Source organism: Sarcophilus harrisii, chromosome 1, assembly GCF_902635505.1.
Source record: "Sarcophilus harrisii chromosome 1, mSarHar1.11, whole genome shotgun sequence".
In the NCBI taxonomy this organism is placed as follows: domain Eukaryota; kingdom Metazoa; phylum Chordata; class Mammalia; order Dasyuromorphia; family Dasyuridae; genus Sarcophilus; species Sarcophilus harrisii.
The window spans coordinates 529,718,268-529,744,185 of record NC_045426.1 but is presented as its reverse complement, the minus strand read 5'-3'; the positions used below and the strand labels follow the sequence as shown (position 1 = coordinate 529,744,185).

General features: G+C 34.2%; 1 protein-coding gene across 1 annotated transcript in view; it reads right to left on the bottom strand.

Moving 5' to 3' along the window:
* The window catches only part of GALR1 (galanin receptor 1), a 31,046-nt gene extending 7,649 nt beyond the window's left edge, over nt 1-23,397 (bottom strand). The window contains exons 1-2 of the mRNA XM_031946728.1: nt 21,736-23,397; nt 9,065-9,130 (exon numbers count right to left, since the gene is read on the bottom strand). Coding sequence (XP_031802588.1) covers nt 9,065-9,130; nt 21,736-22,422 — 753 coding nt within the window. The 5' untranslated portion in view covers nt 22,423-23,397. The remainder of the gene's footprint in view (nt 1-9,064; nt 9,131-21,735) is intronic.
* Between the last annotated feature and the right edge of the window lie 2,521 nt (nt 23,398-25,918).

The window sequence follows — 25,918 nt, the reverse complement described above, 5'->3', positions numbered from 1 at the left end:
TAATCTTAGAGAGAACAGAGATTTCTGGGTTGATTTGGCATGGCAAGCCCCATTAATAGGTAGACCCTCCCAATTTGCCATACCTTTATCCCTTGCCCTTTGCCTAAGCTGCCAGGTCTAATCAGTGTTGCCAGTTAGGAAGAATAACATACCTGCTCATCCTACTTGGATGAAATGACAGTTAACACTCTAATCTTTCCAGTAAAATGGAGGACCACCATGCTCTACTATCTCTGTTGCTGCAACCTAAGGGGAATTCTGGTTAATGCCATTTTTCCTTTGTTTATACCCTACAGATCTCCAGACCCTATTGTCTAGCATAGTCACATACACACACACACACACACACACACACACACATTATACTTTAAGAACTCCTGGGGCAGCTATGAGGCACAGTGGATAGAGCACCAGCTCTGAAGTCAGGAAGACCTGAGTTCAAATCTCATTTCAGACACTTAACACTTACTTGCTATGTCACCCTGGGCAAGTCACTTAACCCTAATTGCCTCAGCAAAAATAAATAAATAAATGAAATTATTAAAAAAGAACAAGAAGAAGAAGAAGAAGAAGAAGAAGAAGAAGAAGAAGAAGAAGAAGAAGAAGAAGAACTCCTGAGACCTTGCATCTGGATACTGCACCATTATGATTTCTGGTCCTTTCTATCCTTCTTATGTTTGATTTGTTTTATAAATTGTCTCCCCCAACTATTTATTGCTCTCCTTGAGAGCAGGGACTATCTTTTTCTATTTGTATCCCCAGTGATTACTATATAGTAAGTACTTAATAAATATTTTCCATTCATTCATTTATTCAACAAAAATAATCTTTTAACTTTTAATCTTTATTAATTTTACATTTTTTAAAATTCCACCAGAGACTTCAGAACCATGGACCTATGCCTGTCAATTATTGTCAGTTACTCTGGAGTATGACTAGTCTCTGATTTATTACTAATGATTTATCTAATCCAAAAAAAAAAAAAGCCAGCCCAAGAGTCATTTTTGAGATCACCATTATTTTGTTTGTGACACCTTATCAAAGTCACATAAAACCTGAATATTCTACTAAATACTAATAGCTAGAGATATCCTAGAGATTGAAAAATGACTCATTTGTTTATTGCCTGTTCTGCTCATCTGAAGTTTCCAGACATGAATTTTTCTGACTGAAATGTGAGTCAGATTCATCTATCCAGGTCCTTTGTCTTCTTAGTAGTTTCTTCCTACAGACTATGTGAAATGACCTTGGGATAAACTTGATCTATATTAAATTCAGCTTTAACAAAACTAATATATGTTAACATACTGACATAGCTCCTTGGAAAATACTAAGTGCTAAAATTTTCTGTTATTATCTGCCAAATTTTGCTTCTAGGGTTCAAGAATCTGATGATACAAAGGAAGAATGTTAGGAAAATGGCAAATATGGGAAAGTCAACAGTCAAAGGTATTTTTATGGTCTCTGGCTCAGTTGACTGTCAGAAAAAAAATCAATCAGAAAAAAAAAGGTCACCTAATACCACTGAATGCTTGTCACTGACAAACAGATCCATCTTGCTTCCAAAGATATATTATAAAAAGTACAAAATTTCTAATAAAGTTCAAAAATAGAAATGATTATTTTCTTCCAAGGTCCAGGCAATAGAAAACCTAAATACATATTTCTTTTAGTTTTTCAAAGTTTCTTGGCTGTCAGATTCATAGAGAAAAAAAGGCATTTACAATCCCACTAAGGTTCAAGAGACTTCTTCAAGCACTGAATTGATAACCTAATCATTGTAATGTGTTTTTTTTTTTCAATTCAACAAGCAAGTGCGTACTTGGTACAATATTTATTCAGCATCTACTACATTTTACTCCTAGAAAATATTAATTATTATTATAAATCTAAGAAATAAGTGGAGGTTCACACAAACACCACAACACATAAACTACTCAAAAGATACTTCATTCAATCCTAATGATACCCTTTAATTCTGAACTGCTTCCCAAAGAAATTGATGGGAAAATTTACTTTCTGTCTTCCTATGCTCTTTTCTCCTTTGAAATATCAGAATGTGACTTAGAAAGCTCATCTCTGCTAGAAAAGGAGTTTGTTTTCTTTGATGCTTTTTTCTTACAGATTTTTCCTAATATCAGAGCCATGGCTATATCTGTTATGTTTGCTCCTCACTTACACTATTTTTTTCCATAAAGGGTATTAGAGAAAATCATTTGATGGAGGAAAATACTGATATGGGACCTGCATTAAATCTCTACATGGATTCTTATTAAACTTGATAATTGAATTCTTCCTAACTTTGCCTCTTTCCTCCCTTTCATTTCTGTGCCAGAAATGTCTGATGCATTAAATTCTATTACTTTTCTTCTTTGGAGATGAGCTTTATTCAAGCATCTGAAAAATATAATTCTTCAAAGAATGTTGCCAGCAACATATCTGATGGAACTTTGCTCAAAGATAAGAAGATCTTCAAAGATCTTTCTTATGGATGGAAATAATGAATAGGGAGGGGGGGTTGGAATTTTGTAACTAAACCAAATGATTTACCAAGTACTTTAGACCCAAAGAATCAGTGATTGTGTAAATATCCAAAACTTGGAAAGACCTTAAGAAGTCATCTTGCCTATCTCTAGCTCAACTTTCTTGCTTCAACAGAAACTCATCCCTTACCTTTTTTTCATTGTAATACCTTGAAATTGGCACGTAGCTTTGCATAAACATAATATGCTTGCTCTTTCCTCTGTTCCCACCTCATGATGTATACATCTATGAAAAAGTTTTTAAGTTTTTATTCATATATCCTGCTGTGTTCCCCAGAAGATGGAAAATTGGGTTTATTCTGAGAATTAGGATAATTGATATTTTGATAACCTCCTTCACAGCCAAATAGAAGGAAATAAATTCAGTTCATGATTCAATCTGTTTAAACTGTGCTCTTTCAAGGCAGGTGGAAGAGAAAGAATATAAAGGAAAGATTAAGTTCAAAATAGCTAGAAGGATTAACATACCTGAAGTTCCTGAATTCAAAGGTAAAGAGTATTTGCTTACTTTATAGTCATGAATTTGCAAAAGTCTTGAGCTCCTTTTTCAGAATAAAAAACACACAGATCCTACAGATATTTTGCCTATTCCAGTACAATTCAAGATCACAATATCATAAAATCAGAGCTAGAAAGGAACTCCAAGCCACCTAGTCCAACAGAATTATTTTAATGTGAAAAAAACTTAGGACTTATTAGAGATAGCATTTGAATTCATATTTTTTGACCACAGCCTAAACTGGGATAGTTTCTTTCCCCAGGGCAAGCCCTAATAGTAGTGAAGTGGAAGTATATATTTTCTGACATGATTTTTACATGATTTGAGTGTGTTTCAATAATATTTTCTATGTTGATAATAAATAGTGTCCTCTTGTGATATATGTGACTATGTCTTTTTCTTTAAATCTTGGGCCTGACTGTTAGGATAGTTAAATATAAGTACAGGCAGTCAGCCAATAAGCATTTATTAAGTGCCTAATGTGATCAGCTATAGGTATATTTTCAAGCACACTGCAACATCATGTATCATACATATTACACTTGAAAGTGTCTTTATTGGAAGTCAATAGAAGTATAAATATGATATTAGCTGAAAAATTCAAAGAAAGTTAGGCATATCTGAATAGTAACTAAAATGTTTTTTTAATTATTGGTGAGCTTAAAAGAGTACTATCAGTGGACTTACAGGAAAAGAATTGCAATAGATTGAAGAATGAATAGCTGGTGAGAGATGAGACAAATAGAATAGACTGCTTTTTCTAGAAACAACAATAAACAGCTAATATATATATACATATATATTATATATATATAATATATGTATATATATATATATATATATATATATATATAACAACTGAACAACATTTGCAGAGTATCAAGTTTTGCAAAAAGTTTTCCAAATATGTTTCATTTGATCCTCATGACCATTCTGGGAGACAAGTATTATTATAATCCCCATTTGACAAAAAATGGCAGACAGAGATTAAGTGATTTGCCCACAATCATACAGCTAGTTAAGTATACAGGTCTAGTTTGGAATTTAAATCTTCTTGACTCCAAATCCAGCACTCTCTTCACTGTACCACCTAGCTGACATTATGAAATACAAGATAATAATAAGGGAATGTCAAGGTCAAGGGTAAGGTCATTTCTTGATTCCATGCTGATAGATGCCTCCCATTTCTCTTCATTTCCACTTTACAAAACATCTAGATTCTTTCAAATCAAAGCTTGGTTATTACCTCCTGCTTAAGACTTCTCACAATCCCTTCAGCTTTTAGAATTGTCTCTTTTGAAATAAGTTAGTATATACTTTACATTTACTTTCTTTACCCATTCATATATTGCATGCCACAGAAAGAATACAAATTCTTCAAAGGCAGTACCAGTTTTTTTGCTTTGTTTTTCTTTTCATTCCTGTTACCTACACACAGTAAATGTTCAATCATATCTCTTTAATTTAATTTGAAATGTGTCAAATAAGAATATGTGAAATTTCCACCTCTGTCTGGTAGCCACTAAAATTCTTCTTACATTCCTTCTCTCTACTCTTTCACTCATTGTATCTATAGATCTTGCTACTACCAAGGACTGTCCACCTCATTAATTCTATCTCTATTTTTTTATGTCATACAAATGCTAGGCTAGGGACTAGTTGTAGGTAAAAGGGGAAGTAAAAAGAATAAACATTTATGTAGCACCCACTACATACCAAGCACTGCACTAATTGCTTTTCACATATCATCTCATTTAATCATCACAACAAACCTCCAATCCAATTTCTTAAATTGAATAGCCAGAACACTCATTGGCATTAGCACTTTCGTTAAAATATAAACTGGACTTGTGTAACTAAGTCTCACCATTCTGATTTATATGCTAATAGGGTCACATATAAATTCATATTGTCGAAGTGCTATCTAGCCCTTGCCATTGAAAAACAATTCAGTTATTTAAACAAGTATTTTCAAAATCCCTGAACTCTTTATTTTCTTCAAAAATACAATATTATAATACAATAACAATCCATTTCATATACTACATTTTGACTAAGCCTTCCCCATTAAATGGGCATCTATATTTTTCCAGTTCTTTGCTAACACAAAAAGTTCTACTAGAAATATGTGTGTGCATGATGCTTTTATCTAGATTTTTATTCTTAGAAATATATATATATATATGTAACATACATATATATATATATGAAGTATTGCTGAATTAAATACAATACTATTCAGTGGCATTTAGGGTACCATTCCAAATTGTTTTCCACACTAGTTGGACTAATAATTTCTCTTTCTTTTAAAAAATTGTACTGATGTGTTTTATATTCATATTCATATTCACATTCAAATTTTTATTGATTTTTTCATAATTATTTTTACATTCAGGTTCATATTTATTATACATCATGCCTACCTCAACTCTATATGGAGAAATATTGGAACAAAATAAAACTATTACATATAAACATATAGTGACTCCATCTGGAAGACCATGCGACATCTCACATCTATAATACCCCTAATCTCCCTGCTTTAGTTGTTTTTTTTTTAATAAAAGAAATCCTATCTCTAATCTCATTGACAAAGGAGAAAATAAAAAAATTTTTTGCAAGACAACTGAGGTAAGTGACTTACACAGAGTCATACATCTAGAAAGTGGTAAGTGTCTGAAGCTGTATTTGAACTCAGGTCCTTCTGACTCCAGAGCAGGTGTCCCATCCATTACTGCAACTAGTTGTCCCAAAACAAATCTTTTGCAACAAATATAGTCAAGTAAATCTCTCACATCTCTATCAGGAGATGGATTGTATGTGCTATCATCAGTCCTTTGGAATCATAAATGGTCATTGTATTGATCACAGTTCTTACAGCTGTCACAGCTGTTTTACTTTATAGTGCTATTGCACTCTCCATTTCATTCCATTATCCACTCAGCTGTCAGTACTGTTATGCCTACTCCTCTTTAATAAACTCCAATGGCTCCCTCTCACTTCCAGTATGAAATATAAAATTCTCTGCTGCTCAAAGTCCTTATTAACAGGACCTTCTCCTATATTTCCAGAATTCTTATAATTCCTTTATTCTCTGTACTCTTTGATCCAGAACACTAGAATCCTTGTTGTTCCATAAACAAGACACTAGTTCTCAGTTCCAAGTATTTCCATAGGCTGTTCTCTATATTTGGAAATCTGTCCTTCCTCTCTTCTTCCTCTCATTCCATCAAATACCAGCTAAAATCTTACCTCATACAAGAAATCTTTTCAGATTCTTCTTATATTTTTTCCTTCCCTGTGTCAATTATTTCCTCTGTCTTATATTTGGTTCATTTGTAAATAATTTTTGGGTGCTTTCTAACCCATTAAACTATGAGTTGTCTTTCTTGTATCTCTATCATAAATGTCTGGTAAATAGGAGACATTAAGTACTTGTTGACTGACCTACTGTATGTTGTAAGTTGTTACTCTAAATGCAATTTCTGACAAACCATTTTTTTAGCTCTCTCAGATTTTAACAAACATGTATGCCTTGCCATAGAAGTTGGTTTATTTAGGTTTATCAATACGTACAATATCATATTTGATTCTCTTTCTTTGAGAAAGAGAGCTCATTGAGAGCTCTGGATGCTATTACATCATTTTACTCCCATCATTTTAATCTCTAATTTCCAGTTCAAAGATCTTTTTTGACTGAGGAAACAGAAATAAAATTAGAGGTAAATAGTTCTATTTTCTCTTAAGTGAGAATTCTTAACTATCGTCTTCTTTATCTTCCCAAAACTAAAAAGGAATGAAAGGCAATGACATTTATTTTTTCAAAGTGACTTTATAATAGTTTGTGTTTTTTAAAAAGGATTATATATTAATTTTAAACTCATTATGAGTAAGTCATAGGAGGGAGTGATCAAAAAAAAGTTAGGCTGCATTAAGAGAAAATACAAAGTTCAAAATAAAAAATTTAATAGGCCCACTACATTGTGAACTAACCAAACTACACATGGACTATTACATTCAATGCTATTAACTACATTTTAAGATGTTTGTCCTCTCTCACAAAAAAGTGACAAGTCCAGGTCAAGAGACCTTGCCATTATGTCTCAGAAAGAATCCTTGTAGGGCCAAAGAATAGTTAATACCCATCTGGAAATAAATTTCTACTTAATTTAAAGGAAGAAATTTCTAAAGATTGAAGTTGTTTAAAAATATAATGTGGTGACAAGTATGCAAAAGATAGAAATAATCAATACTGAAGGGACAATAGAGAGGCAAAAAAATTAAGAACTTGTTGTTTGACTTATGAATAATTGATCCAACCATTTTGATAAGTCATTTAGCATTATCTTAAGTGAGTAAAACCCAGAATCTCTAGTATTGAACATATACTCCTAGAAGGGCAAAGATACAAAGGAGGAAAAAAAGATCCATTATGCACCTTTCCTTCATAGTTAAAAATGTAAGCAAAATATGTGATCATATATTTGGGGAATAGTTAAACAAAGTATAGTACTTGTGTACTATTGGCGTGTCATAGAAAATGTTAAATTTAAAGGAAAAAAAGGAAGGAATATGAAGATATGTGTTGATACAAATGGAATAAGAATAATAAGGAAAATGACATTGAATAGACTAAAATGAATAGAAAGAAAAACAGAAACTGAAACATATATATGTGGCTCTAATGACTAATCTTGATCTTGAAGAAGAAATACCAGAATGTACTTTTATTCGTATGTGTGTGTGTGTGTGTGTGTGTGTGTGTATTATCTACCCTGATTATTTTGTTAATTTTGCTGGGATGCATTTTTTTAATTCTTTGTTATAAGGGGCAGTCTTCAAGATGGAGGAAAGGTCAGTTATTTATTGAGAACTAACTAGGAGGAAAATACAAAAGACATCAACAATATTTTAATAGAATGGGACATAATTGCTGTAATGAGTTCATCATCATTTATCATATTGAAGCAGAGGTTTAATCCATCTGAGATACTGTGTGATATCAAAATTTTTTACATTCATTGCCAAGTTGAGGTATTTATAATTTCTAGGATTTCTGCCAACCCTGAGATGCTCTGGTTTTATGAATTGTTCTTTCAAATAAGTAGTTTGTTTGGAAATATCATTTAGTATAGCATAATTCTTTCCCTTCAAATAATGAAATCTTTTATGTAAAATATTCAGTTTGAAAAAAATAGAATAGAAAAAATTTAAGAAAGCATAACTATCCTGACAGATAAAATAATTAGACATGTGTCTCTCCATCACCATGGTTATACTGCCTGAAATCTTGAGTATTCTGTGCCAAAGAGAAATCAGATAAATACTCTCAAAATAACAGTCAAGATGATTTAGTTTCAGAGAATTCAGTGTTTCTTGAAAATATAAAAACTTGCAAAATAAATAAAAATTGGACAGCTGCATATTATGCCATTAATCAAAGGAGACTTGTTTAGACTAGAATTCATTTCATAGAAAAGACAATAGCAAAGAGATAATTTCCCCTTGGAACTCTTTGTAACCCCTTCAATACTCTCATTTCTGACCATGCACAAACATGAGACAACAAAGATCAAGGAACATCCTGAAATCTTTTTTTTTCTAGAAGGGTAAGGGCATCACAGTTCTGACATCCAAAGAAACAAAGCAATGGTTTTCTGGAACAGTTTGGAAAAGTACCATGGGGATAGTATAGAAGGTAAGGAATTTATCACAAGTTTGTTTTTCTAATATTCTGACTCTAATCATCCTCCCCACTTCTCCTTTTAAAGATTAACATCCCTTAAAAATACATTTATGTCACCCAGAATTAATTCTATAATATACATTTATTTATATTTTTCTTCCCTGTTTATTAACTCACTGCCCCAATGATTAATGGAGATATTTGAAAGTTTATGTTAGAATACTTTGACTTGGAATTCTAACAAAGAATAATTGTTAATAATCAACTCCTAAGAGTTGAGATGAAAATAAAAAAGGATGGTTAGGGATAAAACCTTGTAAATATGTGAAACTTCACCTTTTTCTTCGATGCTTCTGACTTCTTTGACATATTTTTCAGCTTTTTATGTAAATGGTTAAGCACCTGAAAAGAAACAAAAAAATTGTTATTGCTTCAGTGAAGCTTTTAACATCTTATTGTTTGTAATTCAAAGATAATCACTAAAAATTTGAAGCTAAAATATTAAGAATATCAAAGTAATCAATGAAAATAAAATGTGAATTAAGGTGACCTAGTAATACCAAATCTCAAACTGCATTACAACTTAGTAATCATAAAAACAACTTGATTATGGCTAAGAAATAAAAGTAGTAGATCAAAGGAATAGATTAGGTAAAATATGTCATATAGCAAATGACCACATTAATTTAGGTTTAATAAAAACCCAAAACCCTAAGAAGAAGAACTCACTATCTGACAAAAAAAAAAAAAAAAAAAAAACTCCTGGGAAAACTGGAAGACCCAATAGCAGAAACTAGATGTAGCCCAACATCTCAGACCACATACCACATACATAAAGAGTGATACCATGAGCAAATTAAGGAAGCACAGAATAATTTACCTGTCAGATCTATGGATAAGATAGAATTTCATTCAAAGAAGAGATAAATAAAACACTGCATATTGAAAATGGTAGATATATATATATATATATATAAATTTTTTAAACTTTTGCATAAATAAAATCAACACAAGATTAGAAGAAAAGCAGAAAACTGGAAGAAAAAATCATAGTAAGTATCTCTGATAAAGGTCTCATTTCTCAAGTAGATTAAAAAAAACTGAGTCAGATTTATAAATCATTCCCCAATTGACAAATAGTTAAAGGATGTGAATAGGCAGTTTTAAGATGAAGAAATCAAAGCTATAGTCACATGAAAAAATGTTATAATTACTAATTATTAAAGAAATTCAAATTAGGCAGAAAAATAAAATTATATATGCTGGTAAGAATGTCAGATAATTGAGATTCGGAACTATATCCAAAGAGCTGTAAAACTGTGCATACCCTTTGAGCCAGTAATACCCTTGCTAGATTTATATTCCATAGATGTTTTTTTTAAGAGAAAAGAACCTATCTGTACAAAAATATTTATGATGGAGTGGGTTTTTTGGGGGAGGGTTGTTTGTTTGTTTGTGATGGCAAAGAACTGGAAATTGAGGAGACAAACACAACGACAGAATGGCTGAACAATTTTGATATATGATTTTAAAAGAATAATTCTATAAGAAATGATAAACAGGATGGTTTCAGAAAAATCTAGGAAGTAACTGAACTGGTACAGCATAAAAAATGGAACCAGAACACTATATGCAATAGCAGCAATATTATACAATGAAAACTGTGAATGACTTAGCTATTCTCAGCAATATATTGATCTAAGACAATCTCAAAGGACTCAAGATGAAAAATGCTACCACTTAAATAGAAAAAAATTTATGGTGTCTGAATGCAAACTAAAGCATATTCTTTTCTTTCCTTCTTCCTTCTTTCCTTTTTTCCTGCTTTCTTTTTTTTTCCTTTTTTCTCCCTTCCTTTCTTTCTTCTTTCCTTCCTTCTTTTCTTTTTTTTTTTGGCTCAATTTTTTTCCACAAAATGACTAATGTAAAAATATGTTTTATATGACTGCATATATATGATCTATATCAGAATGTTTACCATCTCAAGGAGTAGGGAAGGTAGGGAGAGAATTCAGAACTCATTTTTTTATTTTAATTACTTTACATGTAATTAAGTAGGAAAATAAAATATTATTTACAAAAATTTGAAGTGACATTGTTAGTTTTTAATTTATATTAATTTTAAATGCTTATTTTTACAAGAAAAAACATTTGGAGTTGAAATTATAGAAATTGAAATCATTCACATATATACTATTATTTTTCAAAATTTAAAGATTACATTGCCTGGGACAAATATGACTTAAAAAAAAATCAACATCCATACATAATCCCTGATATCTATTTAACATTATATAAAGTGTTTCATACATACTATGTCACTGGATTCTTATGCCCTCTCAATAAGTAGGCACTGTTATATTTTATACTTTACAAAAAATGAAATTAAAATGAAAGAGATTAAGTGAATTGCCCAGGATCACTATAGTATAGTACTATAACTGTCTGGTTGTTATTAGGTTGTGTCTGACTTTTTGTGATCCCATGAGGGGTTTTCTTGGCAAAGAACTAGAGTGGTTTGTCATATTCTACTGCATCTCATTTTACAGATGAGGAAATGGAGACAAATAGAATTAAGTGACTTGTCCAGGATCCAACAACCAAGTGGCTGAGACCAGATTTGAACTCAGAAACATGAGTCTTCTTGCCTCCAGGCCCAGCACTTTGTGCCTTATGGCATCACCTAGCTGTCCCATGTTATGATACTTTCACTCCAAATAAATAAAAGTCATGGTATCTCATTTTTGAATGCCCAGAAGCTAGCACCATATCCGGTGTATAAGTCATTCAATAAATCCTTGCCAATTGACTGTTCTATAACATATTGTTACATGTCTTTATCTATTGCTATTTTTTTTTTCTTGGCATTCCACAATAATACTACTGAACTGCTGAAATTGTGTTTCCCTTTTGGGCTCTTTGCTTATGATGATCCTAGAGCAAGTCACCATATAGTATATTAGTATACATTTTGGTGCTAGTTATTTTCTTCATCTCTTCTTCTTGCTTGAAATATATTTTAAGAAACCGCCCTTAGCATATGAGAGAGAGAGAGAGAGAGAGAGAGAGAGAGAGAGAGAGAGAGATGATAGAGTTAGATGAGATGATCTTAAGGCATAATTAACTAAAAGAGAAAGTTTTCTATAAATACCTCTGACAACTGATTATCTGTGTTTAAATACCTCAAGTAGAAATGAGCTCTCTTACAAGTTAGCTTATTCCATTTTTGTTGGAATCCTTACAAAGTATTAACTCATTAGAGTTGATAGAGATAATAATTATCTAATTTAGCATGGTTCAGTATGATTAATCTGATCCTACGAGGAGATGTTATGGGCCAGAACTTGAAACAAGGTACTAAGTGGAATTGAGGAGACAGTGTTTAAATCTAGTTTAGCATTGATTTAATCATTCAACAAATAATAGTTTCCCAGTGATCTAATGATTGGTATGTACTCAGTGAACAGCATATAAGCAAGAAACTCTCAGGACCAAAGAGCACTCTGGGAGATACAGAAGCTCTCTCTTGGAGGCAAAACAGATTCATTCCAACTTTCACCTTGATGCTGGCTGGAGATATTTGGAAGAAGAGAAGCTGAAGCTGGCAGAGACAAAAGACAAGCTACAAGAGCTCTTGGAACCAAGCAGAGAGATAGGCCTCTAAGAAAGCTAACCGGGCCCAAGGAAAGAGATAAGAAATAAAAGTTTGGATTTTATCAGCTGGCTGTATTTGAGGTGATTATTACTTTGAACTGAAACTAAGGCTGCCTCCAGAAAACCTCCCCCAAGAAACCTCTCCCAGAGAACCATTATATTTTTAAAAAGAAGAACACCACACATTTTGGGACAGCTTGAATGGTTAAAATGTTATTCCTTCTTCTAAGCTAAAATTTGTTTCAATATAACCTCCAGGAATTGATGCAAACTCGTTTCTAACATAACAAATTTCATGGCCATTTCTTGGCTCACGAATAAAATTTGTTCTGGGAACTATCATTGTTAATTGATGATATGTTCATGCCAATCTCAGTTAATTCCTAGATTCTTAGAGTTAGAAGTTAGAAGTTAGAAGTTAGAGTTAGAAGTGCTTTCATAGACTTGGTCAAATTGTAACTTTGTTAGCCAAGTAATATAATTTGTATTTTCAATCAACACTTCCTTGATGCTCAAGAGTGTAATTCAGTTCTATGTTGCATATGAAAGTGTTTGACTATAGATATAATAATCTCTCAAATGAACTCTGTCTTATAATAACATTGATCCTAAAACAAATAAATAAATAAACCTATCACTGCTTTCCAGTCCCCCAGCTGGGTACACTCCAGAAGAAAGTTATCAGACTTCACACAATATTTACAATTTGTTGGTTAAAATAATGACTAAGAAGATAGTAATACCAACATCCAACTTCTGTGATACAGATAGATAGATCTTTAAACACTGCAAGAGGAAATCAAATCCAGATTGAAGTGACTACATTCCTTCTGTCAAAAGGAACAGATTAGAAAAAAATACATTGGCTTTGAGATAAATTATTCTCTGATTCAAAACTACAAAACATTTTAAGTTTGGGGAGACAATGGACATTCATGACATTATGACATTATGAATGTTCACTATCTATCCATCTCATCTTCCACTGTCCCTTTTTCCTTTTACCTTCAACTTTTCCCAACTCCCAATGAGTCTTATCTTCTCACTATGTGACCTAAGTATTTGAGCTTCAGCTTCAGTACTTGACCTTCCAGTGAATCATTTGAATTCCTTTCTTTAAGTATTCATCACTTTGATCTCCTTGATGTCCAAGGGATTCACAAAAATCTTGTCTGGCACAATTGGAAAGTGTTGATTCTGCAGCACTCAGTTGTCTTATGGTTTAATTCTCACAGCCATACATTGCTACTGAAAAAAAAAAAATCATAGTTTTGACTGGACAGACTAGAAAATGGAAGACAACAAAGAACATAGCCTCTGGAGAATGAGACCATTATCTAGAAATCAGCAACAAGATGAAACAACATATCTCATTAGATAATTAGATATTGTGTTGTGTCTGAGTCTTTTTGTGCTTCTGCCTACTAGTCCCCCCCTAAGTCTAATGTCCAGAGTAGATGAAGAGTATTTACAGATCAATTGCAAGGTAAAAGTAACCATATTTGTTTAGATAACTGGATTCCTGTTTCTAACACTGTTCTTCCAGTTGCTATTGCTATCATAACTCTCTCCAATGTTATCTCCCATATCCTCTGTACTTATTATATATGTCCCAATTTATTTCCTGATTTACAAGATCCTTGAAAGCAGAGGCTTTTTTGCTTTTCTCTATATCCCAGATATTAGTATAATGTCTGGCACATAATTACTGTTTGATAAATGCTTGTTCATTGATTGATTGATTGATTGATGAGCTTGTATCTTACTTATATGCTCAAATCTTGTCAATTTAGTCTGTCGAACATTTAAGTCTCAATCTCCCAATTACCAGTACAGCACAGAGAGGATACATGTACATGAAAATAACTGGAGGTAGCCAGAGATGAGTTTTAAAATAAAATAAGTTGGGTGCAATGTACTGACTAGTAATTTCTGGAAGACATAATGAAAATTAGCAATAATTACAACTGAAATATTTGGGTTTTAAATCTATCAGGGCAAGATATATGAGTAGGGTAGAGGTCCAAAGGAAAATTAACAAAGGGTGTAGATAGGTTACAAGATTTTCTGAAGATCCTGTTCCTTTTTATTCCCTGAAAGGAATAGCCCTTATCACGTTAGCATGAGGTCATACTATACTAATTGACAAGAAAGAAAGAGACAAGACAGACAGATTGACTGATTTGACATAGAAGAGATAGAAAGAGAGATGAGAAAGAGATAAGCAAATGTTTCTCAAGATCAAAATGCTACTATTAGAACTAAGCCCATAAAAGTTATCAAACATCAATTTGTAATTCCCAGGCTAAAATATAATCTACAGTACCTCACAAGTGTATCTTTTTCTCACAGTATTTTCACAGGAAATTAGGTTAGTCCTTGAAGAATATACCCAAGTACTATATAATTTTATTTTTTTAAGCTTCTAACATATCTGCACAGAAGAAATGTGTTTTCAAGGCCCAAAAGATTAAAATACAAATAATTATTTCAAACAAAGAGTGTTTCTAAACCATTCTTATCATAGAAAACAATAAAAAGTGTTGGGAATCAGATATGGATGGTGAAGGAGAGTGAATAGATCATAGAATCAGGAAATTTAAGGGCTAGAAGAGACCTTTTAATGTGCCACCTAGTTCAAACTATCCACTAAAGGAATCCCCATCATAACATATACAACAAATGATCAGGGATACTTTTGCTTGAAGACTTGCAAAGAAGGAGAAACTCCTTAGGCAGACTTTTTTCATTTTTGTAAAGCTAAGAAATCTAAATTTGCCTTTTTAAAAATTCAATTCATTAAATGATGAAATTGAAACTATTTCTACTCATATGAAAGGGTGTTCCAAATCACTCTTGATCAGAGAAATGCAAATTAAGACAATTTTGAGATACCACTACATACCTGTCAGATTGGCTAGGATGACAGGGAAAGATAATGCTGAATGTTGGAGGGGATGTGGGAAAACTGGGACAAAGATAAATTGTTAGTGGAATTGTTAATACATCCAGCCATTCTGGAGAGTGATTTGGAACTATGCTCAAAGAGCTATCAAACTGTGCATACCCTTTGATCCAGCAGTGTTACTACTGGGCTTATATCCCAAAGAGAGCTTAAAGAAGGGAAAGGATCCTGTATGTGCAAAAATGTTTGCGGCAGCACTCTTTGTAGTGGCCAAAAACTGGAAACTGAGTGGATGCCCATCAACTGGAGAATGGCTGAATAAATTGTGGTATATGAATGTTATGGAATATTATTGTTGTATGAGAAATGACCAGCAGGATGATTTCAGAAAGGCTTGGAGAGACTTACATGAACTGATGCCAAGTGAAATGAGCAGAACTATGAAAATTTTATACATTTCAACCACAATACTATATGAGAATCCATTGTGACGGAATTGGATATCTTTAGCAATGAGAAGATCCAATTCAGTTCCAATTGATCAGTGATGAACAGAACCAGCCATACCCACAGAAAAAAACACTGGGAAATGAATGTGGACTGCTTGCATTTTTGTTTTTCTTCCCAAGTTATTTTTACCTTTCTAAACCTGATTTTTCTTGTGCAGCAAGAGAACTATATAAATATGTACACATATATTATATTTAAGATGTACTTTAACATGTTTAACATGCATAAGACTGCCTGCCATTGTGGGGGAGGTGGAGGAAAGGAAGGGAAAAGTTGGAACAGAAGTGATTGCAAGGGACAGTGTAGAAAAATTACCCATGCATATTTTCTGTCAATAAAAAGCTATAATAAAAAAAGAAAAAGGAAGAAAAAAATTCAACTAATTTCTTGTTATTCTATGCGGCCTATGAGGCCAAACAGACTCTAGGTCTACTTTATAGCTATTGGATAACTTGAGGGCATACTAAATCTAAAGCTTCTTGTATATGATAATTATCCAAATAAATAAAGATATCTGCCATAGTGTCCTATCCCAAGTCATCTCTTATCCAAGCTAAACATCCCTAATCCTTCAACTACACTTCTTATTACTTAGACTCAGTATTCTTCCCTGTCCTCTTTTGTGTACTTTTAACACAATCAATTTCATTAAGAAGAATATGGTCAGACCTGTGCTTTAGGAAAATCATGGTACCGACATAGAGGAAAGATTGGATTCTGAAGAGACTAGAGGCAGGAAGTCTAATAAAGAGGCCTCACAATTCAGAAGAGAGGTGATAAGGCTTGACTTTCAATGAAAATTTTTTTGTCTTTACTCACAATTAGGTCATGATTATGACATGTAGAAAAAGAAACCAAAGTTTAACAACTGATTAGATATATGGTATGAGACTGAAAGGTTGAATATGACAATAGGGTTGCAAACCTGATGATTAGAAGCATAATATGCTCAATAGAAATGGGGAAATTTAGGAAATGGGAAGGTTTGGGGAGAGAATGTGTTTTGTTTTAAATATGGCGAGTCTGAAATGCCTAATTTTTAGATTGTGACTATCAAGCATTATGTTAACTATAATTCCCTGTTTTGTTCCATCCAAAAATTCTGTGCATAAAAATGTTAAACAGTACAGGACCAAGTAAAGACTACAAGGGCACCTCACTGGAAACCTTGTAATATGTTGCCAATGATTCATCAAAGCAGGATGCAAGTAGGGAGCACAAAGGATATATAGATTATTGTAGTTAGGAAGATCCAAATTCAAATCCAGTCTCAGACACTTATTACGTGAGTGACCCTGAGTAAGTTACTTAACTATATTTGCCTCAGTTTCCTCAGCTATAAAATAGCACCAACTCATAACATTGTTGTGAGGAATAAATGAAATATTTGTATAGTGCTTAGTACAGTATCTGGGACATAATAGATACCATATGAATGCTTATTCCCTTTTCTCCCCTTCCCCCATCCACACATACTTTTTCAGTCAGTGAGCCAATCAGTTCAAAATCCATCTAATTATATTATCCTCTAATCCATATTCATCTTCTCCAAAGGAATAATATAGGAAACTTCATCAAAAAAAATTTGTTAAAATCTAGACAAACTATATCTACATCATTTTCCTTATCTGTTATTTTATAGCAATTCCATCAAAAAAAAAAGAGGAAAGAAAATAAGATTATTCTTGATGAAATCATGATTTTTTGTAATCATTGATACCCTTTTTAGATTTTGTCAATTATGTCTTTAATGATCCAGTCTAGAATTTTCCAGAGAATCAAAACCAAGCTCACAATTCCATAGTTCACAGGTTCTTTTTTCTTTCCCTTTTTAAAAACTCATATGAATAAGATCTAGAACATAATTTCCCGTTGTTGTTTCCTCCACCTTTGAGATTATTGTTAAAATAAGCCATGTTCTATTCTTGGAAGGGAGAGAGTTCCAGTAGATGTCTGGATATTTGAAGTCCAACACCACTATGCATGTATGTTCCTGACTTGTGACAAATTTCTCAAACTCCTCAATAATTTTCTTTTGGTCCCCATAGTTGGTACTATGCTGCAAAGATAAAAATCACTTCTTTTTCTCCCTCTATTGACCTATACTCACAAAAGCTCCCTGCTGTACTGACCATTTCTCATTCTCAGATTTTCTCACATTATACCTTTCTAATGGATAATGCTACCCTATCCTTTTTACTTATTATTGTTCAGAACCATGATCCATTAATAAGTTTCATTATAGCAAGGACCTATGAGGACAAACTTGCTTTCTTATACTGGAATTTCTGATTTCTCATTTGTCACTAAACTTAGAACATCTGTGTGTAAATAATTGAGGCAGTGATTTATACTTTTGGCTCTTTTCTTGGATTTTGTTTTCTGGGTGTCTCAACTGCTCATCTTCTTTCTTTAATAGTTTCTCTCTAAGGTATCTAATTTGAGAGATATACATAGCTAGTTTTCTTTTTCTATCCTTTTTGATTTTAAAGACATTTTAAATAGATTTGTAAAAAAACAATCTTGACATACAGTCTTACTAGACATTGTTAAGTGTTCTCCCTCTCTCACCAGAAATTTATCATATTTATATTTTATACTGTATTAAAAGTCTAATTCCCATTCTCAATCACCACCATTTTTAGCCAGCTAATCATATAGTAAATAAATTTTTGGTTAGGTGATTCTAGCTTTTCATCAAATATTATTATAATAAAACATAATATCTTCACCCATTCTTTTCCCCCTTGTATCTGTGAATTCATTATTGAACTGAACTATTCAGAAAACAATAGTTTTAGAGTTGCCCTGAGCATTACATTGAACAACTTAACCAAAAACACATAGTTAGTATATGACAGAGATGAGTCCTTTAAGGTCTCTTCTATCTCTAAAGTTGTGATCCTGTGATCCATATTTTAGATTCTGAAGCTAGCTCTCTATCCATTACCTTATGCGGCCTCACTGAACTTCAATTTAGTCATCTTGCAGTAAAAGTCCAGTCCTGCCAGTCTGAAAAGGCTTTGAGTAAACTTGAAGTATTAAAAAAAATACTTCCTGTAATCATTTTGAGGAAAGTATTAATTATTGTATTATAAAGTATTAGACAGGTAGACAGACAGATAGATATAGATTAGATAGACACCTTCACACATACATATGTGGTTTGGGGTTGTTGCTGCTGTTATTCTACTACATTTTATATTTTAAAAGTTTGTATTCTTCCTTCCTTTTTATTGATTCTTCACTTTCCTAAAAGTGCTTTCTTTTTTAGATCCATCATGTCTATTCAACCAAAATAAAACAGAATGCTACCTATTTATGCAAAGAAGATATCAGAAATGTATCTTGGTGCTATACAAATCTGCCTTGTATGCTTATATTATAGTTATAATACTACCAGCTCATGAAGGTTAGATTTACATTGGTACAATTATAACAGTAACTTAGGGTTGCTGTTTTTTATGCAGCTCCTTTTGTCCAAACAAGCAAGTGAAAAGAAACTTTAAGGATCAGAATTAACCAGATAAATTGTTTAAACTATATTAAAGAACCACTTAATTGCTAATTCTTCTCTTTTCTTTGAGCCTTTTAGGTTTGACTTTCTCTCCATTATAACACCTTTTCACACCTCTGGACTTTTTCAATAAGCACTGTAATTGTATTTAAATTTCAGTCTTTAACAGAATTTAGCACTAAAAACCCCACCAATTATGTGGAATTAATAATTTGGAAAATGTATGCCATTATGACAAAGTGCCCTTTTGTTCAAAACATCCTTCCAGGTAATATCAAAATATAAACCCATAGAAATTGCGCACACACGTGCACGTGCATGAGCGTGTGCACGCACACACACACACACACACACAAACACACACACACAAACTTCACAAGAATATTATTTAGAAAACCAAGATGTCCTCCCCTTACACATACTGAGAGGCTTTTTTTTCCTAGAGTAGTAAGTGTAGCAATATATAATCAATTCTACTATTATCAAGTAACTTTCTGCTTGCCCACACTAGTGAAGGCCTCTCACACAAATTCAAAATAATATCATAGAAATTATAGAAACTAGTGGCAAGCTATTTTTGTAATGAATTAATGGTATTCTGATTTGAAAATGCTAACCATTTTACAATAGTAATAATTATCCTGTGAACTTTATTTGAAGTATAACCTTATTTACTCAAATACAAAAAGTTACATTAAAAGATTAAAAATTAGTTAACAAGGATTAGATAAGGCAGCTACAGTGAGTAGGTGTCAGGCCTGGTAACAGAAAGACTTATCTTTCTGAGTTCAAATCTGGCTATTTACTACCTATGTGAACCTGGTCAAGTCACTTAACCCTGTTTGCCTCAGTTTTTCTCATCTATAAAATGAGCTGAAGAAACTAATAGTAAACAACTCCAATATCTTGCCAAGAAAACCCCAAATGGGGTCAGGAAGAATCTGACATTACATGACTGAAAATCAGTTGATCAACAAAGACAGAGGATTGTAAAAATCTTCCAAAAACCTTCCTCAAAATGTAGAAGAGACAACTGCTAAACTCTGAAGATTTAGTAACACAGTTATAGGGGTATGCAACCTAGAGATCTAAAAGAAATCTCAAATCTGTACTCTTTTCCTAGCCAGACCTCTTAAAGTGATACTCAGATTATGAATTACTGGGAGACAAGGGAAAAATGCATAATTGCATAATGGTTCACTATTCGGATCACAGAATGATGGGTTGAGAGCTGGAATCACCTTTAAGAGGGCAGTAGTTCTTTGGAATCTCTGACTCCTTTCAAGTTTCTAAAGAAAAAAAAACATTATTTCTCAATGTTTATTCTCAATATGTAACTAAAATGAAGCCCATAGACTCTCCTAGTTTCTTTAGTTTCTTTCAATCTAGTAGCTCAAAGAAATCAGGATCCTGTCCTGTAAGCGAGAACTGGAGACTAATGACTAATACAATTAATGCACATTTCTACCCACCTATTGCCCCCCACGGGTCATATTCTTTTGTCTATGAATCTTCCCACAAGCAGGCTAGAGGTGAACAAGGGTGTGGGACGGGTCAGGATTTTCATTTGGCACTTAGAGACGTTCTTATGGTTTTCATTTTGTTAACAGCTAGAGAACGTCTTTGATATTCAGTTGTCTACTTTTTTTTTTTTTTAATTGTTGTGATTTATCAGCAGCAAAGAGGACAGGTTTCGTGAAGGATCACGAATTGGGCTCTTGCTCTGAGACAAGTACTCTAGGACTGTGGAAGGAAAAAAAAAAAAAAGGAAAACAAAATAGACTCGGACATTGCCTTCAAAGATATCTGAAACTGATACCTTTAAAGTTTCGGAAACTGTGTATGCATCTCGTGGGAAATAGTTTTCAACTCTCCAACTTGTTTGATATGTATCTCACACCACGCACGTTCCCTTAACGTGAAAAGCAAGTGATAATCATACACCAAAACTAGGGGAAAGAATATTTTAAGCATTGTAAAAGGAGAACAAGTTTAGGGAAATGTGAGGACACGAGAGGAAGGAGATCTGCATATTGAATACATTTGGGGCTCCTTTGCATTGCTCACTTTTCAAAGAAAAGAAAGGTTTTATCGAATAGAAACCTTCGCAGTGGCAAAAAGCAAACTTGTAGGAAGTCTTTGGTATAGCTTACCCAGTCTAAACTGAGACCAAGTGTTAAAATATTCACCAAAGCTACTACAAAGGCGGTAACAAGCAAATCCTTGGGCAAGCAAAAGAACTTTCGAGTGGGATAGAGAAAGGAGAGTCTGGCAGGATCTGTGGATAAAGGGATAATGAGAAAGAACATAAAATAAAAGCCACGCTGTAGGAGCCAGTTAAACTACCCAGACCTCTCATCTCCTCCCGTACCTCCCTTCATCCCACTCCGTTCCTGACCCCCACCACACTCCACCTCCCACCTTAGCGTAGCAGAAGGAGATCAGCAGCAAGGGGAGCAGGTACCCGAAGACGAAGGTGCAGACCACGTAGATCTTTTTGTGCTGCTGGTTGGGCCACTGGCCCCAACAGTAAGTGTCGTTGTTGATTCTGTCGTGGAAAAGGCGCTGGTGGTAAGCCACCGGAGAGGCCATGGCGAAAGAGAGCGCCCAGATGACCCCCACGCCCACCAAAGCATTACGGGAGACCCGTAGGGAGGAAGAGCGCCTCGAGTGGACAATAGCAACGTAACGGTCCACGGACATGGCAGAGAGGGTGAAGATGCTGACCAGCATGGACACGGTGAAGAAGTAGTGCGTAAACTTGCAAATGAAGGCGCCCAGCACCCAAGTGGGCAACGCGTACACTGTGGCCTGGAAAGGGATGCAGAAGAGCAGATACGCCAGGTCAGCGATGCTCAGGTTAAGGATGAATAAGTTTGTGGTGCTGCGAGGTTTTCCTGGCTTACTACGCGCCAAAACTGTGATCACCAGAGTGTTGCCCAACACGCCCATGGCAAAGATCATCCCGAATATCACCAGTGTAATAAAATTCTCGATGGCGAGACCGAAGAGGGGTTTGAGATCCCGATCTGTCATCTCCGGCTGAGTACCATTCCAGCCCTCCTCAACTCCTTCACTCTGATTTTCCATAGCGAGATCGAGCTCCATGGAGAGCAGAAGAGGGTACCACGGCCAAAATCGGGGTGAAAAGATGCAAGGTGAAAGAGAGGGTGAAGAGTGTGGAGGGGCTTAAGCAAGCCTCAATTCTTTCTGGGAAGGTTGAGTTCCTCCAGTGTGGAAAGAACAGAGAGCAGCGCCTCAGCTGTATTTGTTTTTCTTTGCATAACCCTAGAGTTCAGCCCAGTGCCAACCACATAAATGTAGGGCTTAATTATTGCTTGTTGACTGACTAAATGACTCGGCAGTGGCACAAAAATTTTCCTACCGTTCAACTCTTGTCAACAACAGCGACAATCTCTATACTTCTTAAAATACGAACTTTATCTCTACTTAGAGTCTAATCAGTCTAAAAGCTAGCCATGGACTAGAGTGAAAAGAGCCGGCAAAAGAAAAAAAAAGAAAGATTCTGGTGGTTGAGGTGTGTCCTCCCATGTACCTGGTGCTCGGGAAGCTACTTAGTCCGAAGTTGTAGGGATCTGACTGCAAGGAAGCCACAGGAGACTCCGTATCGGGATAGAGTCAGGTAGCTGAGGTCCGATCCCTTCTCTTCTTTTCCAGGATCCTGCAAAGCCTTGTCTTTTTCTTCTCCCTGAGTTGAGTGAGGTTGAACCTGTTGCTTCAGATCTGCTCTCGCTTTGCTCTCTGGAGTCGAAGCAGCCTTAGACGGAGGACGGACAGAGAGATGGCGCTGCTGGAGCAGCAGCTGTAGACCCACTCTGATAGAAGCCCAGCCGCAGCCCCCGGATCTCGAACGCTCTCTGAAATTACAGCTTGCTGCTTCCCTAAAGTGGACTCTTCTCTTTTTCCCCCTCCTACTTTAAAAGAGACTAAAAGGAGAATGAATTGAGTCAGCTGAGAATACACTCTCTCCACTCCCCTTTCCCCTCTGCAAGTGAGGCGGGGGACATAGACGTCTTTCTGTTCCGGTCAGCGGAGGCAGGGAAAGAGCCCACTATTCCCCCTCCGTCCCTCCCTCCCCTCCGCCCTCTCTCCCTCCCTTTTTCTCTTTACATCTCCCACACCCAAGGAAAGGCAAATAGTACCAGTAGAGTCCAGGGCTCCCTCAATCCTTTCTGACCGATGTCCTTTGTCCCTTAGGATTGTAAGCTTAAATTACCACATTTGTAAATAGAGGATGATACCTAAGGCATTTACTTCTCTTAGCTACTGTGAGTCTCAAATGAAGTGATGTACTTAAAAAGTCAATTTGCAATCCTTATGGTACTATGCAAATACAGATTTTTATTATTAACATCAATTCTGGGACTAGAACTTGGATCTAGGGATTTATAACGTCTATATTTTTCTCCTTTACATCACAGTCTTTTCAGAGTTTAAATTAAAGGGGGAAAAAAAAAGGAAAAAAAAAAACACCTTAACCCATGAAATTTTTTCCATTGCCACAAAATTTGAATTGATTCCTCTCTCCTCCTCCCTCCCTACCCTGCCAGTATTCATGACTTACCACCTCACAGACAATATAACTCCCTAATCGAATGTTAAGGAAACATTTTTTACAAATGTTTTTCAATTTTGAAAAAATAGCATGGAAGGAAGAAACAAAATATTGAATTACTTTCAGGACTCTTTTCTGGTTTTCTTTAGCACATATTGCTTTCTATTAAAACTCAGCACATTAATATGAATGAATTGTTTCATTTTATAATATTATGCTATATTTTATTTTATTATTATATTATGTTTTTAAAATGTAGGCTTTACTATTTTTCACAAATGAAATTTTTACTAACATTTAATTTAAATGAAAGGGAATGTTGAAATATTGAATCATATTAGACATAGAGTCCATAGATTAGTTACAACCTATATCAGAAGTGCAGATGCCAGCTATGACAAACCTAATAAGAGGCTCCCCATTTAAAGAGGTTCAGTGACAAGGAAATCAGGAACTACAAAAGCATCACATTTCATTTAGACAGCCCTAATTATAGGATGATCCTCCATATGAAAATCAAAATATGCTTTCTTGAAGCTTCTATCTATTAAGTACCTACTATGTGCCAGGTTTTGAGCACTGAAGCACTGGAGATTCAAAGACCAAAAAACATTTACTGCTCTCACAGAATTGCCTAATAGGTGAAACAATATCCAAACTATGAACAAACAAGCTACATATTGGATAGATTTGAAAAGTATCTCCCAGGAAAGATATAGGCAGAGTCTTGTCCTTTTTCGTATTGAAAATCATTCAAATATTTAAAGATTGCTACCATCTTTCACCTAAATTCTTTTTTCCAAGCTAAATATCCCTAGTTCTTTCCAATAATCCTCCAATAACACATTTTATAATAATCTAACTTAGTTGCGTTAGTCATCTTCCTTTCCAACATTTTTAATATTAATGGATAATAAAATATGAAAACTACAATTATTTTCTACACATCTACTATTTGGGAGCAATATTTTTTAAAGTGGACTCATCTACTTTTTTTCAAAGTTAATACACAAAAAGAAACTTTAGTGTTTTAAAAAATATGCATTAAACAATAGCATGAATTCATACTACAAACTTCCCAACCTCTATGTCTAAAAAGAAAGTCTTCTAAACTCTTCTAGAGCTGTTATGACCAAAAAATGTTTCACTTGGTTGCTGGTCTTCTACTGATCAGATTCTCAGCTCCATTGCACCTGTAGAGTATATTTTTATAATTTGTAGGGACTTGTAGCTAGGTGGCAGTGGATGAGCAATAAGTTTAGAACCAGCAAGATTCATCTTTGTAGGTTCAAGTCTGACCTCAATTTAAAATGAACCAGAAAAGACCAAGTAACAAAAGATTTGCTACAGCTTGACCAAGGGCTTCCTAAATTCTTTCTACATGTGACCCTTTTTGCCTGAGAAATTTTTACATACCCCTGTCTAGAATCTAAGCTGAGGTATTTCTGGAAATGTTTGTGCATGCTCAGTACAAAGTGAGTATGTAATGTGTTCAGAACCAAGGCTGCATTGAAGTCACCAGAAGCAAGATGGGCAAGAACTGTCAAAAAAAAATCTTGGATTCCTTATGGCAATTGATTTTGAATTATTTTTTGGTGGTGGCCTTCAGAAACCTTTTCCTATTGCCAAATTTTTTACAATCCCCACATTCAGTTATATAACCCCATATGGAATTGTAAGCCATAGTTTAAGAAGCTTTGTTCTATGCAATAATGAGGCTTTGATAAAAGACTTCATTTGGGGTAACATCTATAACTTCTATTAATGTCTTTCAAAACAGCTAACTTTTATATAGAGCTTACTATGTGCCAGATACTGTGCAAAGTACATTGTAACAACAATCCTGTAAGGAAGGTTCTATTATTATCCCCATTTTACTGATGAGGAAACTGAGGCAAACATAATAAAAAAAATAAAACAAAAAAAATTAAGTGTCAGAGGACTATTATGAACTCAGGTCTTCCTGACTCTAAACCAGGCACTCTATCTGCTTTGCCATTTTACAGATAAGGAAACTGAGTCCACAAA